Source organism: Lipomyces chichibuensis (assembly GCF_038497645.1).
Source record: "Lipomyces chichibuensis strain CBS 12929 unplaced genomic scaffold V1513scaffold_15, whole genome shotgun sequence".
Taxonomy (NCBI): domain Eukaryota; kingdom Fungi; phylum Ascomycota; class Lipomycetes; order Lipomycetales; family Lipomycetaceae; genus Lipomyces; species Lipomyces chichibuensis.
Genome location: NW_027117467.1, coordinates 269,332 through 285,703, shown reverse-complemented (window position 1 = coordinate 285,703; position 16,372 = coordinate 269,332). Strand labels below are relative to the sequence as shown.

The 16,372-nt window shown below is 48.1% G+C and overlaps 5 protein-coding genes across 5 annotated transcripts; 2 read left to right on the top strand and 3 right to left on the bottom strand.

Annotated features, from left to right (window-relative positions):
- Positions 1 to 1,299: 1,299 nt before the first annotated feature.
- Positions 1,300 to 3,378, top strand: V1513DRAFT_65004 (aspartic peptidase domain-containing protein). Its single transcript, XM_066900575.1, has one exon. It carries the CDS (start codon positions 1,496 to 1,498, stop codon positions 3,107 to 3,109), a length of 1,614 nt encoding a protein of 537 aa, XP_066753678.1. The 5' UTR covers positions 1,300 to 1,495; the 3' UTR covers positions 3,110 to 3,378.
- On the top strand, positions 3,375 to 7,610 carry V1513DRAFT_64948 (armadillo-type protein). The gene is made up of 3 exons (XM_066900574.1): positions 3,375 to 3,840; positions 3,896 to 7,137; positions 7,193 to 7,610. Exons 1-3 carry the CDS (start codon positions 3,608 to 3,610, stop codon positions 7,441 to 7,443), a joined length of 3,726 nt encoding a protein of 1,241 aa, XP_066753677.1. The 5' UTR covers positions 3,375 to 3,607; the 3' UTR covers positions 7,444 to 7,610.
- Positions 7,611 to 9,399: 1,789 nt separating this feature from the next.
- On the bottom strand, positions 9,400 to 10,257 carry V1513DRAFT_379241 (PalH/RIM21; the record flags this gene model as incomplete). The annotated part of the gene is made up of 1 exon (XM_066895011.1): positions 9,400 to 10,257. A coding segment is annotated over one exon (858 nt), but the record flags the coding sequence as incomplete, so codon positions are not given.
- A 1,476-nt stretch (positions 10,258 to 11,733) lies between these two features.
- Positions 11,734 to 13,511, bottom strand: V1513DRAFT_458551 (uncharacterized protein; the record flags this gene model as incomplete). Its single annotated transcript, XM_066899704.1, has 6 exons — positions 11,734 to 11,765; positions 11,831 to 11,906; positions 11,970 to 12,055; positions 12,108 to 12,191; positions 12,245 to 13,352; positions 13,410 to 13,511. The coding sequence occupies 6 exons, from the start codon at positions 13,509 to 13,511 to the stop codon at positions 11,734 to 11,736; spliced, it is 1,488 nt and encodes a 495-aa protein (XP_066753675.1).
- A 1,415-nt stretch (positions 13,512 to 14,926) lies between these two features.
- Positions 14,927 to 16,341, bottom strand: V1513DRAFT_64878 (Alpha/Beta hydrolase protein). Its single transcript, XM_066900573.1, has 5 exons — positions 15,981 to 16,341; positions 15,753 to 15,912; positions 15,574 to 15,698; positions 15,353 to 15,520; positions 14,927 to 15,306 (listed from the first exon to the last, which is right to left on the bottom strand). The coding sequence occupies exons 1-5, from the start codon at positions 16,224 to 16,226 to the stop codon at positions 14,974 to 14,976; spliced, it is 1,032 nt and encodes a 343-aa protein (XP_066753674.1). The 5' UTR covers positions 16,227 to 16,341; the 3' UTR covers positions 14,927 to 14,973.
- Between the last annotated feature and the right edge of the window lie 31 nt (positions 16,342 to 16,372).

The following is a 16,372-nucleotide window of genomic DNA, read 5'->3' as shown; positions in this document are numbered from 1 at the left end:
AAGTGCTACGTTTTACGGATTTGTCATGCTGAGGAATACTGTGGCAAGACCTCTCTAGTTCGAGCAGTGCCGCAGGCCAAGTCTTCATCAATCAAAAGTTTGCACTTCGGTCACCTACCCGCCACTAAGCATAATACCAGACGATGAACAGTTACGGGAACCTAACTTGTCAAGGACTCGTCATGACTTTAAAGTTCGAGTTGATGTGTAACTATTGACCAGACTCTTTCATTCGAAAGGAGCCATGGATGACACTGGGTGTGATTGTGCATTGCATGGCAATGTTCAGGCAAATGTATGAATGTGATGTGACTGGATGATTTTCGGGACTCATGTGCTCCCAAAGGATACATATTTTGTCACCATTTCCTGACCCATAAGACTTATACTGAATATAAGAATTATAGGCGCTTCTCACTACTGGGAGCTCTAGTGGTGGTATTCTATCTGGGATTCGGGTACGATAATTTTTCGAGCCTAACAAAGTACTGGGTCTAGGAGTACCATTGATTGTGTATAGTATTGTGCGGGCTGAGTCGCCGTAAATACCCAGAATAGACTGACGCCGCTAGTTCCCATCGTGAACGTCATTTTACACGTGTCGAGTTCTACTTGCTGCTTGTCAATCAATAATGTGACACAAGTAGATTAGTATAACTATAAAATAGTTTGTAATTTTTTGCATTATTGGGGAGTGCGAAAAATAAGTCATTGGCCTTGTAAACAGCGAACGCAATATGGGCACAATTAGCTATGGCTGTGGTACGAAGGGCGGGTTTGCGAATGTTATGGGTTAGGGCAAATTGGTGACGTGACTATAATGAAGGCTAGTCACAATCGCAGTTCGAGACTCGGGGCAGACAAATCGACGCGCAATTGCACGACGCCTGTCCTTTTTTAGAGTTATGAAGGAATTGCATGAACCAACGAGAATTCTTTGCTGCTTTGAAAAGGATACTGTGATTATACAATGAGACAGCCCCTGAGATGCCACTCCGAGACATGCACATCATTTCATTTCAATGATTTGTGGCGCGCCACCAAAACCTTATTTGTCCACAGACCATCCGGAACTATCGGCTAATGTTTGGAGCATGGCATGAGAAGCCGCATTCAAAATGTGGAGATTTTCTTTCTTGGTCTCCATTTTGCTGCTGGCACCGGCGGCGGCATGTGAGATCATCCCTATTCGGGTGTCCAGTGCAGACTGATCTCCCAGCGGCTCACATTTCCAATGGGGCACCGCTTACGGCCCTATCTCTCGCGCGTCGTTGCATTCTAGTGTTTCCCAGCCAAGCGTGGATACATCGTTTGCGGCTCCGGCGACGCAAGAGCCAAAAAGTACACGCGGCCCGCGTTTGTGAATACATCCCACTTGATGAACCCCGACCCGACATCGCCCCCATTCCATCGGTGATCATTTGTGTTCCTTCAGCTCTCAGATTTCTAGTCCTCATCTCCCCGTCACTCCTTCGGCTCAGTCAGTGCATCAACCATGAGAGTGCAGCTTTCTGCCGCCATTACGGCCATACTTGTCGTTTCGTCTACAGCAGCCACGACTGATCCCGGAACTGTCAAGTTCGATATCGTCCGACAGAAACGACTACCGGGAAGCACAAATCTCTTCAAGCACCGCCATCGCCATCGACTGGCCAAGAGAGCGACAGGTGTGTCTAACACTGTCCAGGAAATTCTTGACAATTACGACTATCTCTATTACGCGAACGTTTCCGTTGGTACTCCCGGGCAAAATCTCCGGCTACAGATTGACACCGGTTCTTCTGACATTTGGGTTCAGTCTGGCGAAAACTCATTCTGTCAAGAATCTAGCAACCCATGTAACGAGACAGGCATCTTTGAACCTCAGGACTCATCCACTTTCTCAAGAATATCGGACAACTTCTACATTGCATACGGCGATGGTTCTTATGCTAAGGGCGACTATGCCTACGACACGTTCGACATTGGCGGCGCGGCTGTCAAGAACTTAACAATTGCGGTGGCCACTGACGCCAATACTACCGAGGGTATTATGGGTATCGGATATCCAACCAATGAAGCCATTGTTTCTTCGTACGGCTCTTCTTACCAATACAAAAACTTACCAGATCTTTTGGTCGAACAGCGTTTCATCCGGTCCCGCGCATACTCACTGTGGTTAAACGATCTGGAAGCCTCCACTGGCTCCATCTTATTTGGCGGCGTCGACCGTGCAAAATACTCTGGGAATCTGGTTGAGTTGCCAATTGATTTATACACTGGCGAATCCCAGCCATCAGAGTTCTTTGTTACTTTGGACGGCGTTGGGTACACGAATACTGATGGATCCCGGAACGAGATGGTGTCTAATATGGGCGAGCCCGTTTTACTGGATTGTGGTACTTCGTTCAATTACTTACCGAATGGAGCTTTGCGTGCAATTGCGAATGCTGTCAGTGCCACGTACAACGCCCGGCTCGGCTACTATGTCCAGTCTTGCACAATCACTTCCGTCAATGCGTCTATTGACTTTTACTTCGGTGGTGTCACTATCAAGGTCCCATTAAACGAGATTCTGTATCCTGCTGTCACCTCCAGTGGTAGGCAGCTCACCTTCACAAACGGTCAGCCAGTCTGTCTTCTCACGGTGGCTTCCAATAGTGATCTTGGTGTGAGCATCTTAGGAGATACTTTCCTCCGTTCTGCTTACGTCGTTTACGATCTCGACAACAACGTGATTTCGCTGGCGCAGACCGTATTTAATGAGACCAAGTCTGATATTGTGGCAATTGGGACCGGAGCTACCGCGATTCCAGGCGCGACCACTGCGTCATCAAATACTCCTCTTACATTATCGGCTTCTGCCCTAACCAGTGCTTTTGAAGCTGAAGTCAGCACCACCGGCTCATCGGCCATCTCATTGCCCCTCTCGGTGACCGCTAGTGGGAGCGACTCGGCCACCACCGAGACATTCAGTAGGACTTCTTCCTCTTCGCTCTCTTCCAGTTCCGTGAGCCTATCCGGAGCTGCAGGCAGTGGCGGGAACAATGGTTCAAACCGCGTATTGCTGACTGTGTGTGTTGCCATTACAGTGGCGTTTGGTTGCCGATTGGTCGCCTTTGGGTTGTAAATACATTTGATATTAGTTGGGATACGGGGTTTTGTTTTAAATCTTTATATGGGCTATTGATGTCGCGCAGGTGCTATGTGATTTACGGAATTTGCTCCGCTTAAAAGTGTATTTTTGTTTGCACTTCGTCATTATGGATGTTTCAGAAAATTACTTGTCTGTTCAATGTTTATTATTTCTGATGCAAAGATCCAAAAATATACTGTCTCTACAGTGATCGACCTGGTAAATACAAAAATCGTAAGTTGTCCGGTCCCATTACGTCTGAACTAGGGTTTTACCGTACCGACCTCTTAACTGCGTTGATGCTCACGCGTACTCACATTGATCCGCTGCATTCGAAGCAGCTGTTTAATTCTGAACCCCCTGGCGAGCAGTTGGATCGTTAAAGTCACCTTACTATACCTGGTGGAACAAGATATGCATCTTGATGCTTGTGGTTCCTTATTCATAATCCAATCGAAATAAATTTGTACAGTTTATGATATAATTGTTGCCATGGCGTCATACAATACCAACACTTCCTATGCGATCCAACCTCTCTTAGAGAAGCTGTCTTCTGAGGACTCCGATTATCGATTCATGTCCTTGTCGGACTTGCATTCCATTCTCTCTAACAAAACGGTGGCACTCGCGAACGACTCTACGACGACAATCAATCGCATTGTGGACGGCGTTTTGAAGAGCTTATCGGATAATAATGCCGAAGTACAAAATCTAGCAGTGAAGTGGTATGTACGGATATAATGTCTGTTAAGTCCGTGTAATTGACAGTGGTGGATTTAGTCTTGCGCCTCTGACAGCCCGAATCAACGACACACAGTTGACTAACGTTCTCAACCGTCTGTCTTCGTTTTCAATCACTGATACTGATGGATCTCTTGGGAGTACTGCGTTGCGCACGATTATTACCAATGTTCCTGCTACTAATTCAGTCGGCAAGATATTTGTCGGACGACTGTTACATACTCTACTGCCGAATCTCCGAAATTCAACGGACAGCGTTGATGTCCTTGTTGATCTCGTAAACCGGTTCGGCTCCTCTCTTACACATGAGCAAGTGGGTGAGACACAGAATGCTCTCATAGGCGTGCTGGAGACTGGCAAAGGTTTGGTTCGCAAACGTGCTGTTGGTGCACTTGGAGCCCTGTCGAATCACTTGACCCCGCAATTGTGGGATAACATGATGAAGTATCTTATCGATTCGTTCAATCAAGGCATCCCAAGAGATCGTCTGAGAATCTTGGTTTCGGTATGCGGCACGCTCTGCAAGACGAACTCGGTTAGGCTCAGTCCGTACTTGCTATCGCTTACGGGGAGTGTCTTGAAGTCACTTGACGTTGAGGATGACGATGTTCGCGAGTCGGCGCTTATCACTCTCGACACTTTTGAGGGATCGTGCCCCGTGGAGATGGCTGCATTCACGGCCGATATAATCACTGTTGGATCGAGATTTATCAAGTATGATCCGAACTACGCGGCTGTCGACGACGATGAAGAGGAGATGGAGGACGCCGACGATGAGAAGAATGACGAAAGCGAATTGGACGATGAATTCGACGACGAAGATGCATTTGCAGACGAAGATGATGTGAGCTGGAGATTGCGACGATGTGCAGCGAAACTGTTGGATACATTGATTGAGACCCGTCCAGATCTGTTGTCACAGTTATACACTTCGATTGCACCACTGCTCGTCTCACGATTTAAAGAGCGAGAGGAAACCGTCCGCGTGGAGGTTTTGAACACTTTTGCTACATTAATCCGTCAGACGGCGTCCACTACTGCTGCGGCAGCTGCCGCCAATACTTCTCGTCGGAAACGCAGAATGTCCGACGACAGCATGATTCTCGAGAGCGACCCACGAAGACAACTTCCAGAGCTTTCTGGTCGCGTGTTCAAGCTTCTTTCACAAAATCTCCTGAAGGTGTCCAGTCTACCGAGCAAACAGGCCAGCTTGACAGTCGCGACCGAAACTGTAGCGGTTTTGCCGTCTCTGCCCGACGAATTCTCTCTCTTCATTCCGACCATCGAGCCGGCAATGAGCCAGGGTACTCTCCGTACAAGTATCATCCATTTTGTCAGCATATTAGTTACCAATCACTCCCTCGAGCAACTCGCTGAGTACTTGCCCACTATCATTTCCGTCGTCGTGGCCGGTGCAGATGACAAGTTTTACAAGATTTCGAGTGAGGCACTTGCTGCTGCTGGAGATGTCATTGTCCTTGTCACGACGCCTTCAAACGTCGATACGTCCAAATACATCGCACAGCTCCATGAGATAGTGGTTGCCAAGGCCACTGCGTCCGAGGCGGACCTGGAGGTTAGAGAAAGAGCCATCATGGCTATAGGCCAGCTCCTTATCTACGCGCGCAATACGTTATCTAAAACAGAAATGGATGCAGATGCAGATATTCTGCTTGAGCGATTGAAGAATGAAACCACACGTCCCGCCACCATCCGATCAATCGAAAACATCGCCGCCAGTCCAAGTACGGATGCCTCCGTGTTTGTCAAAAAGTGGGTTAACGAAGTTGTCACCGAGCTAGCAGGCTTATTGAGAAAATCCAATCGCGCTATTAGGGCCTCTGCTTTGAGTGCACTCAAAGTCATGACAGAAAAGTTTTCGCCGCAGATTGATGGGGCTACAGCGGCAGGCATGGGTTCCGTACTACGCGGAGTTATTGTTGAAGACGACTTGCAGTTCTTGGGACCAGCTATTTCCGTTTTGACTACGCTCGTCACAACACTGGGACCACTACCCGGAGATATCACCGACGTTGTCGTTGATTTGGTTCCGAAGTTAACGACGCCGATAACCACTGAGCCTCTGCTCGACCTCTTGTCTGCTCTTGCAAGAGCTGGTGAGGCGACTTCGCTTGTCAGTGCCTTGTCGGAAGAGGATATTCTTATCACTCCCACCGGTGCGAAAGCGCTTGCAGTTGTCATTGTCCGGGGTGGTCTAGTCGACGACAGAGTTGCCCAGATTAAAGCTGAAGCTGGTCGCACAGACAACGATTCTGCCGCTCGAAGTGCATTGATGGTGCTCGGTGAGATCGGGAAGCTTCTAGGCGGTGAGCTGCCTAAGGACCTGCTTTCCGTTGAATTTTTGTTTCAGCAGTTTTCTGCCGCGAGTGCTGAGGTTCGAGTGGCTGCTGCGCAGACGTTGGGTGCCATTGCAGCATCCAATGTGGATACTTATGTGCCAGTGATTATCTCTCAACTCACTCCCGAGTCTAGCAACGCGAAAATGCTGGTGGTCGCCTTGAAGGAGGTTATTGTGTTTAACTCAACGAGTAAAGCAAGAGCTCTTACGCTTGCGCCATATACTGCCGATCTATGGACACAACTGTTTGCGTTAGATCTTGGTGCCTCGTCTAGGACGACTGGAGGAGAGAAAGGCAGTGTCAAGGCCATAGCAGCAGAGTGTATCGGTCGGCTAACTACTCTCGACCCTCCGAAATTTATTACCGAGCTCCAAGCGCTTCTGAGATCCAGCGATGTTGGTACCCGAAGTATTATCATATCCGCTGTTAGGTTCTTGTTTAGCCAAAACGACGCCTCGGCCGCCTCAGCTGACGAGGCTGCCTCTGCTGATGAGTTACTGCGACCAGTGGTGATCGACTTTTTGGCTCTTCTAGAAGACTCTGATCTAGAGAACCGCAGGCTGGCGATAACAGCCATCGCCTCCGTGGCGCACAACAAACCAAATCTTCTCGCCGACCATCTCGCGCGTGTGCTTGGGCTCTTGTTCCAAGATACCTCTATTCGTCCGGAACTTGTCCGCGAAGTGCAGATGGGTCCTTTCAAGCACAAAGTCGACGACGGTTTGGACGTCCGCAAGGCTGCGTACGATTCGCTTTACGCAGTGCTGGTGGCATTCGCACAACTACGCAAGGCGGACTTGCAACTTGATGTCATGATCGAGCGTGCGATTGCTGGATTGGATGATGACCACGACGTCAAGATTACGAGCTGTGTCATCCTCGGAAAGATCGCGGAGACAGACGCTAGTGTCGTTGCTTCTAGTACGTAATTGCTAAGGTGTTGGAACTTGGATGTGATGCTAATTATAATTTGCAGAACTGGATATGCTTGCGAAGAAGTTCACGGACGTGCTGTCATTGAAGTTGAAGGAGACCGCGATAAAGCAGGAAGTCGAAAAACAGGGCGAGTTGCAGCGCAGAGCTATCCGCACGTCTCAACAGATTCAGGCCGCCTTCGCTGCCGCTGAGAAGTCGGGTGATGCTGCGAGCGCGAGCACGGAAACGTCGCCTGCATGGGCAAAGTATTTGTCAGAGACATTAAGGACAAAGTCTGCCATTAGCCAGTGATCAGGGTGGGGTGATGGTTAGAGTAGGCATATATGGATCAATGTCGTTAAGTGTACTTTGTTCGTACTTTAGATAAAGGTTAGTCGACTATCAATCGAAGTATTTACGTTATTCCACGTGAGAAATGCAAGATGTATTGATCAATACTTAAATAACCATATATTCCTGTCCCTACCAATGTCCGTCCCAATAATCGTAATAATACAAGCATAATACAAAAGTAATCCGTTATAGTTCTTACCTTTCCAAACATAAACGCCTCGAAAGATATAAGCCAATTAAGAAATTACACCACAAAAACTTTTATCCTATGTATATTTTCATGGGTGATAATCAATGACTTTCATCGCGCCCTTTGTCTTCATGTACTGTTACGACCCAGTCTCGCACACCTGTAAACCGCTCCACGATTCGTCGACTAGTACTCGTGTCCGCTGGTTCCAAAGTCGCTCGCGGATACTCGGGACTTGTATTCGAGCCGTTCTGGGGAGGATATGCATATCTTCGTGACGGACGTGACGGGGCGCGCGAAGCTGAGTTATGAAGTTGTTGTCGTTGAGAATCTGCTGCTGTCGAACCTGCCCGTTGGTTCGTGTTCATGTACGCAAGATGATACCCGGGATCTTTCTCGTCCCAATAATCACCATCATTGAACCCAGGCAATCTCTCGAATGCCGGTGGCTGCTCAACACCTGCAGCTCCGTATGGGGACGGTTCAGGACTGTTCTGCTGCAGGGCCTGAACGTGGATTGACTGGCCATTTCGAAGCACCATTTCGGCATTCACGGCGTCGCCGTATTCGATGTAATCTGAGTCGCTGCCATCATCGTCGTAGTCATCTGCACTGTGGTCATAATCTGCAGGACCGTCCATCGAATATGGGGTAGACGACGCTCCGTGAGACATGTCGACTGCAATATCATCATGTCGGTCTTCCGAGACGCTTGGTAGTGGACTCGGATTAGTTGATGATGGAGCAACCGGTGGAGCGCTACCAGTCAAGCCGGACGGTGTCCTCCTGACATCCTCTCGGAACGAGACACTCGGTGCTGGGGAATTTTTCCGCAAGCCAGTGGCGGCCGCCATATTAGACACTGCCTCAGGAGAACGCGATAGTGCCTGTAGGTTCCGAGGATCAAGCTGATGTGAGACGGAGCCCGCTTCCGCTGCATTCATGAGTGACGCTGGCGAGGACGAATGCGTGGACCGGGATAAACCACGCTTCAATGGGTAAAAATGCTTCACGCGTACTTCCTCTCCACTGCCGGATCCATTTCCGTCATCCATGATGCTCGAAGCGTTCACGCGATAACTCGTAGCACTAGTCCCTGTCGTGGCCCGCGAAAGGGGACGGCCGAACAAAAGTGCACGACCATTGTCCAATAAACCCATAATACTGCCACCTATACCAGCTCGACGAGTATTTATCGCTTCACTCTCCGCATCATCGTGGTTACCGCCATGATGTCTCCGTCGTCTGCGACCACAGAGCCTACGAGCAATTCCACGGCCTTCTTTTGTCCGTGAGTCTCTCGACCGTTCACCGTCAGCCCCGCTTGTATAATCTTCTTCTTCTCCGTCATCACGACCACTGCTATCAAATGGACCTTCCCCACAAGCGGCATCACGCATAGCTCGGTTTCGACTCCGGCTCATACCATCAGATGATAAAGCAGCCGAACCATGATCACCGCCGTCAGTACCATTGCCGTCATCATCTCTTCGTCTGGGAGGTCGCCGCCGGTCAACTGCACTACCAGCGCCGCCGCCTCCATCACGACGCCGTCTTGCTCTCCCTACATCTCTAGACGCACGAGCACCGCGACTTGTCCCAGTCTCAAGCATCTCCTCCTCAAATACTTGTCGTCCCAGAACGCCGGTTTCCTGCACCTTGCTTTCTAAATCCTCTATCCGCTCGACCCATTCCCACACCACCACACTAGCAGCGGCGGCGCCTACCCATCTCACGAAGTCACCCCATCCAGCAATCCACTGACGCGAGATATCGAGCAAGAAGAAAATAATCGGTGTCAATACCGCAACTAGCGACAATAGTGCTAAAATCAGATTTTTGATATGATATGCATACACTCGCTTGGAGATGGAGTAATACACCACGTACGCAGAGTACAGCAACGACAAAATAATTTGAAAAAGATATGCAAGTGCAGGGATCGCGTCTCTGAAGGATCTATCGTCACCGACTTGGGTAGGCAAGAATGACTGCAGTGACCAGAAGACCGTGTCGACGACAATAAGAGCGAGACCGAGCCACTTGATGATTTGCTTCTCGCGGTGCCGCGGGAAGAGGCGAATTAGTGTCTGCACTTGAGCAAGCCATAGGAATACGTCGGAAATCACGCGGAATATATTCAATGTTAAACCACCATCAATGTAAGCTCGTAATTCCTCGGCGTCTTCATATGCTTGGTCATATTGCTTTTTGAGGATCTGGCTACATTCGCTGAGCGCAATGGTAAGCGATAGCGCGACCGAGAGAGTTGCTAATTTTTGCAGATATGGCCGAGTCTGTGGAGTGATAAGAAGCAGCAGAAGGAGAACCCATGCGAGAACAGTTGTACCGGCGATGGTGTATGCGATGGGAATTATTGAGGAGTAGAATGGATTTTTCAGGGTAGATGCAGTGGTCGAAGAGGATGAGATTGTCGACGACGAAGACATACACAATGGTGAGAAAACGGCTGTCGGAAATATGGTCTGCGTGGTTGAGGCCAGAACAACGACACCTGCCGGTAATGTATATGGCGTGCACAGGGGTGTGTGTGTGCGTGTTGTAGTTGGGTTCCGCCACATGTCAGCGACCATCTAGTGGAACACGGTTAGCAGTTGATAGTCTTCCCATATAAGTATAATGCTGCTCACTTTGCACCGAGGCGAAAGTCGTCTGAATAGTTGCGTACACTTTTGTCGACAACTTTACAAGCTTTTATCTATAATCAGTCAGTCAGTCAGTCACAACATCGTTGCTCGAACAGTATTACGCACAAGTTATAACTGCAGATTCAATTAAACAAATATGAAGCACAGAGCAAAAAAAATCTGTCACAGAAGGCTCAACTCTGCGTCACAAAATCGCTTTCCACTATCCTTGACCTGCTAGGGCAGTGATACGATGATTCCAGTGACACTGGCTAGATGAGCCACAGATGCAAGATGTAAAATTGTCTTATCGTGATAAATGCACCATTAAGTCGTCCGTGTATGATCGTGCAGTAACCGCGCTACGTATCAGCAACAGTCACAAAATGGCAATCGGCAAGAAATTGCGATCGAAGGGTGACAATGCTGGACTACTGCTATCCAATTGGATATTGAGAACGAATCAAGATTGCGCATATACAGCCGCGATCGAGGATAGTTTCAGTGACCGGAGGGAGTACTGCGGAGTGTCTGTGGTGGTCACCAAATTCTTGATATCAGATCCAAGAACACAATGGTGGAGGGGAGCGTAGCCACCCAACCACGTCCAGCTGCCACATTAGACTTTCGCTGTGTTACTCACACTAATCCAAAATTAGTATAGAGCGAAGATAGGCCAATGCGAGCATGTGTTGACACTCAACCAAATATTATTAGTTAAGATGATTATTACGAAGGGTGCAAGATCCCCAATATTTTTAACACCACACCCTATATATATATGTACAGTCCACTTGACTGAAATTATAATTTTCTTAGTCCTTAACATGTCTCGGGCTCATAGTCGAGACCTGGAGCGTGGGTCAACGAGCGACACGTGCCAGCAGTTGGGCCACGTTGTCTAGAAGTAGATTAGAATTGACTTCCATCTCTACCGTTCGCAATCTGGAAGCATGTTTATAAGGTGTCAAGAGATTGCAGCCCAGTTGGCGAGCACAAGCAAATTTGGCCCTTAGAAGCCAAAAGCATAATGATTGCCGGAGTTCGTACTATTACTCCAGCACTCACATCCCCCGTGCAGCCGGGACTGATACGATTTGAACTTGACAGGAGCTGTATTATGTTGAATAACTATTGTAAAATCGAAGATTAAATCACGACACCATTAATTACTAAGAATACATACAAGACAAGACAGTAGGTCGCCCAAAAACAACGAAGATAGAATAATTACATCTTAAACCAAATAAAATCAACGACTGTTCTCCCACCATATAAGACTTTGCCCACATCGTAAGCCCTGATAAATGCAAACTACAAAATTTCGTTGATAACTTCAAAGACAATCTCAACAATAACTACTGCAAGGAAAAAAAAAATACAATATATTACAAGACACAGTAGTAGAGTTTAATACAAAGAGTGACGCCGATCAGCGTAGCCTATAGTTAGTTATGACTTCCCGTCAGATGTTGTCCACAAGCAACCAGATTGTAAACCATCTCACCTGTGTCGCATTCGAGAATGCTGGAGCAGATTATCGCCTCTAGAAAATCTTCTGTTGCAGAATTCGCATGCGTATGCTTCGTTACTCTATGTTAGCTCCATTGGCCATGCTAGCGGTCGGTTCTTGCAACTGCACTTACGTTTCTCCCGTTGGTGTAGTGTGCTGATATGGCGTTTGAGATGTTCTCGCCGCCGGAATTTACGATTGCATTCCACACACTCGAATCTCTTGTCTTCAGCCGATGGTACTGCATTCGCAGCGACCGCAGCGGCCGTACTCATTGGTACCGGTGGGTTTGACGTCGCAGTCCTCGGCCGTTGTGCAGTAGGAACACCGTTCGGTTGTATTGGAGGTTGATAATCTAGAATAAAAATAAGTCTTTGCAGTTACAGACAACCTTCAAAGAACACACACATCTTTCTTTAGGATATGCTTCTGGCTGTGGTTGTACAGGTGGCACGTTGTGACCTCCTAGAGCAGGATCTATTGGAGCAGAATATTGCTGGTATCCATTTTGCGGTGTTGGGGCCGAGCCTGGTGCACCAGCTGCGCTGTACTGTTCATTGGGATCACGATATGAGTAGTAAGACGACGATCTGCCGCCGATATTTGGATGTTGGCCCGGAGATACATGTGTGCCCTGTGGGCCCTGTGAATATGTGGGCTGCCCATGTTGAGCAGGTGAGGCATATCCCGGCGGATGCGACTCGGCCTGATGGTAAGAGCGAGGATGTCCAGCGGCATGTTGTTGGTACGGAGGATAGGATGCATGATCTTGATATCCAGTTCGAGAACTGTGTTCCTGATATGCCTGATGATGGGACGGGGCCGGAGGTTGAGATATGTGAGAGATCGGCGGAAGTCGCGGCGGAGGATTTGACGAGGACTGTTGCGTGGAGTAAGCTGAAGTTTGCGAATACTGCGGTGGAGACTGTGGCTGACTTTGCTGGGATGGTGGCGGGCCCTGGTTCTGAGCAGAATACTGATATTGCGCGTGTGGCAGATGCTGCTGCTGTTGCTGAGGACTATAATTGAAAGATGGCTGCTGCTGCTGCTGCTGTTGCTGCTGATCTGCTGGTGCCTGTTGGTGCTGGTACGAGTGACCAGGTTGGTGATACGGACCAGACTGCTGAGGTGGCTGTTTATGGGCATAGCCGGGTGACTGGCCATACTGTTCCTGCGGCGGTCTGTCCCACTCTGATGATGGACCTTGGGAAGATTGTTGTGGCGTCTGCTCTTCCTGTTGCGTACCAGGGCCTGGTGGCGATGGCTGAGGTTGACCTGGAGATCGGTCTGTAGTCGACTCAGTTGCCTTCGGCTCAGCCGCCTGACTGGTTCCATTAGCAGATCCGTCCTGGTTTCTACAGTTATCTGTCTCTTGCTTTAAATCCTTCGTTGTGCCTGAATTTGATGCTTCAGGCTTTGACTTGTCTGCAGTCGAGGTATTTACTTTCTCCTTGGTGTCGTCATTTGATGAGTCGTTATTATTCCTTGTCCCTTTATTTGATCGCTTATTCTTTGTCTGCTCAACTCGCGTTAGAAAATGGTGACTAATAAAGCTATTTAAATGAATGCCGACCTTATCTTGGTCATTCCCAGTGGCGCTTTCGGAGTCACTTGACTTTTCGTCCTTAGGGTCTACAAGCCCCAGAAGAGCTATAGCTGCGTCGAATTCTGCCATTTATACCTTCTCCGAACCTAACGCGACTATGAAAAATCGTTCTTTCTCTAAAAAAGACATTGTTAGTGATGAAATTTTGGAGTAACGAAGGTAAGCGCGCGTCCAGGCAGATTGAAACACCAAAGAACTGGCGCTTAACAATCACGGCTACAAGCCGCCATAGGCCCACAATCCAGGAACTTCCAGCACAATGCACAGCTTTTGAAAATTCCAGAAATAGATGCAATCCATTGAAAAACTGAAATACGCAAATTCACGCTGGATTGTAGCCGCAGTACGTTGACTCGGATTGACTGACGTGGACCTATCCGGCACGCCTCCTGAAAAGTCGTGAGCAAAAGTTCAAAAACTCACCCGTGTCAAAATAACGTCACGGCAAGTGCCTCAAAAGCAGCGGAGGACAGGCGTATTACTGGATCGTCTATCACTCCCGTCTATCACTCAATGCTCGGGAGTCGCACGAGCCAGAAGACGGTTCGATTGCAGTGAAAGTTGTGTCTTTGAGAGAGATGCGGCGTTGTGGTCAAGGGACGGGGCAAACGAGAGTAAGAATGGGAAAGCAGGGGGCGGGCTGGTTGGCTGGGCCCGTCCATGGGTACCAAGTTTTACCGCGTGTCCCAAGGTACTCAGGAGGCGGTTACCCGGATGTATAGCGGCGCCCTGAATCCCTACTTTCTCTAGGTTGAAAAGTTTCGATATCTATAGTAGGCAAGTTGATGGAATATGTTGTAGTTGATGTGCTTCACCGAGACGACAATACGATAGTACAGACACAGATAGATGTACTGCACTTGTGACTACGAGTGCATGTGGCCTTGGACTGGTCAGCGGTGCATAAAACATATATTCCCCAATTGTAGAGTCACTGAGATCTGAACTAAGCTAGGCACAGATATAATCCGTTAAAGATCGCTGATAATTCGTAAGCAGCATGCCAGACGAGCAGTCGAGAATGCGGGTCTGAGTTTAAAGGAGTATAGACTGGTCGAGTGGATTAAAATCATCATATTAAAGGTCAGGGGGCGCATGTCGCAAGCACGTCCGTTTCCAGGGGCTCGTTTTGACTTTTCTGTCGCCTGTTGATTAACAAAACCCGCCACCAATCTTTTTGAGGTCAGGTCGCGTCCGTTGTTGACTGCCGGTTGATAACCAACATCGCTATTCTGTTTTGTTATCCGACTCAGTGTTCATCTACTTGTACCGTAGCCGCATGAAATCTTCATACTACAAGCAAGGAATACTAAACGTGCGATTAATAATAACTATAACATACGTCTTTTCTACTTGTTCTATACCGCGTCTTCGTAATCTACGAAGTTTGCATCCAATAACACCTGCCACCGCTTCCATCAATGACAATTACTCATAATTAAATGCCAGACCCAAGTAATTCCTACAAAAAGATATATCTCCTGTGCTTCCCAGTTACAATTAACATACACCACCAAAGATATGCATCGGACTACACATAGACCTGTCCAGCCACAGCCGCAAAAATCTGCTGTAATCGTTCATTCCGAATATTGTTAACATACTCGACGAACTCCTCTAGTGTTTTCTGTTGTTGTATAGGTTCTCCCTTCTCTGTCTCTAACGTTACTTCAGTACCCAGGTATTTCGTGGCAATCTCAATCATTGTCTCGTTGGTAATCCTCATGTGCTGACCCTCAATGGAACCGAAATGAACCCGTCCTGACTCTCCCAGGGCTTTTAATCCAAACCAGTCTTCAATATAAATCTTACGCTCCTCCAGCGGGGTGACCACTCCGGTCTTTTTGTTAACTTCAGCGAACCACTGATATGTGTCAGTAATTCACAATTATAATATAATATCAACTTACAGCAGTCTCCTTGGGAACAACTGTCTCGTCTTCGGTGAACAGATACAGGACTAGATTCTCTAGTGAAGAAAGGTTCTCTGCATACGTAGCGTTTTTGACCCGCCGTTCATTGTTGATATCGGCGAGAAATCCCGACCTCTCAAGGTATGTATCATATTGATCGGGATCCTGTAGGCTGTTAGCTGTCTCAAACTCATCGCGCCTCAATACCCTATACGCACTCTGTAATATTGTGCAACGGTGATGGATTCCTGGGCATACTGAGAATATGCCTTTGTCTTCAGGAAAGCGTTTCTGCGTCGACATACAAAGTCGCGCGCATTGCATGGTGGGAAGTCAGCGACACCTGTAAAACAAGTCAGTCTGAATACTCAGCCGCAATAATGTATATTTGTCGCACCATTATGTGGCGATCCGAAGGTAACTAACTTGTACGCTTTGGGCGCGTTGCATCTCTCGACGTATCCTCTCAGGAACAGACCGCCCTGAGAAAATCCCAAGCCATCAAATCCATGTTCTAACTCTGGAATTGACGCCAGTTGGTCGCAAACCAACGCAAGCTAAATGAGGAATGAATTAGTAACTGTTCTACGTGTCTGGAAATATCGTTACAATGCGCTTGCTGTACCTGATCATCTAGTTTCCCCAGTAACGACTCTTTGCTATCCTGCGACGATTCCCGATTCAAATAAACACTGTGAACAAATATGCCAGGATGAATTTCCTGAATAAGAGCTGCAACTCTCTGCATTCCATCAGAATCATATGAATCTCCGAGGCCGTGCCATATCACTACTGGCCGTGGACTTGGACTGGCCAGCATGGGCATCGCAAGGCACAACAAATATATTGCCATAGATATAAGTCTAGTCATCTTGGACTATGTTCGAATATCTAGGACCTATTTCGAGATCACTTCTGCCGGGCACTGAAATTTCGATGTCGCGATAAGACAGAGTTGCGGCGTTCGCCCATACATGTACCGACGTCGCTTAAACGTCGATTCGCAGCTAAAATCGG

Bases quoted from the DNA above. Each gene is read 5' to 3' on its own strand.
- V1513DRAFT_65004 (XM_066900575.1), top strand. From the start codon at position 1,496: ATGAGAGTGCAGCTTTCTGCCGCCATTACGGCCATACTTGTCGTTTCG.
- V1513DRAFT_64878 (XM_066900573.1), bottom strand. From the start codon at position 16,226: ATGACTAGACTTATATCTATGGCAATATATTTGTTGTGCCTTGCGATG. The intron at 15,699-15,752 runs GTGCGACAAATA...CTTGTTTTACAG, and splicing joins CTTCGGATCGCCACATAATG to GTGTCGCTGACTTCCCACCA. The intron at 15,521-15,573 runs GTGCGTATAGGG...AACAGCCTACAG, and splicing joins CCGTTGCACAATATTACAGA to GATCCCGATCAATATGATAC.
- V1513DRAFT_64948 (XM_066900574.1), top strand. From the start codon at position 3,608: ATGGCGTCATACAATACCAACACTTCCTATGCGATCCAACCTCTCTTA. The intron at 3,841-3,895 runs GTATGTACGGAT...TGGTGGATTTAG, and splicing joins CAAAATCTAGCAGTGAAGTG to TCTTGCGCCTCTGACAGCCC. The intron at 7,138-7,192 runs GTACGTAATTGC...TATAATTTGCAG, and splicing joins CGCTAGTGTCGTTGCTTCTA to AACTGGATATGCTTGCGAAG.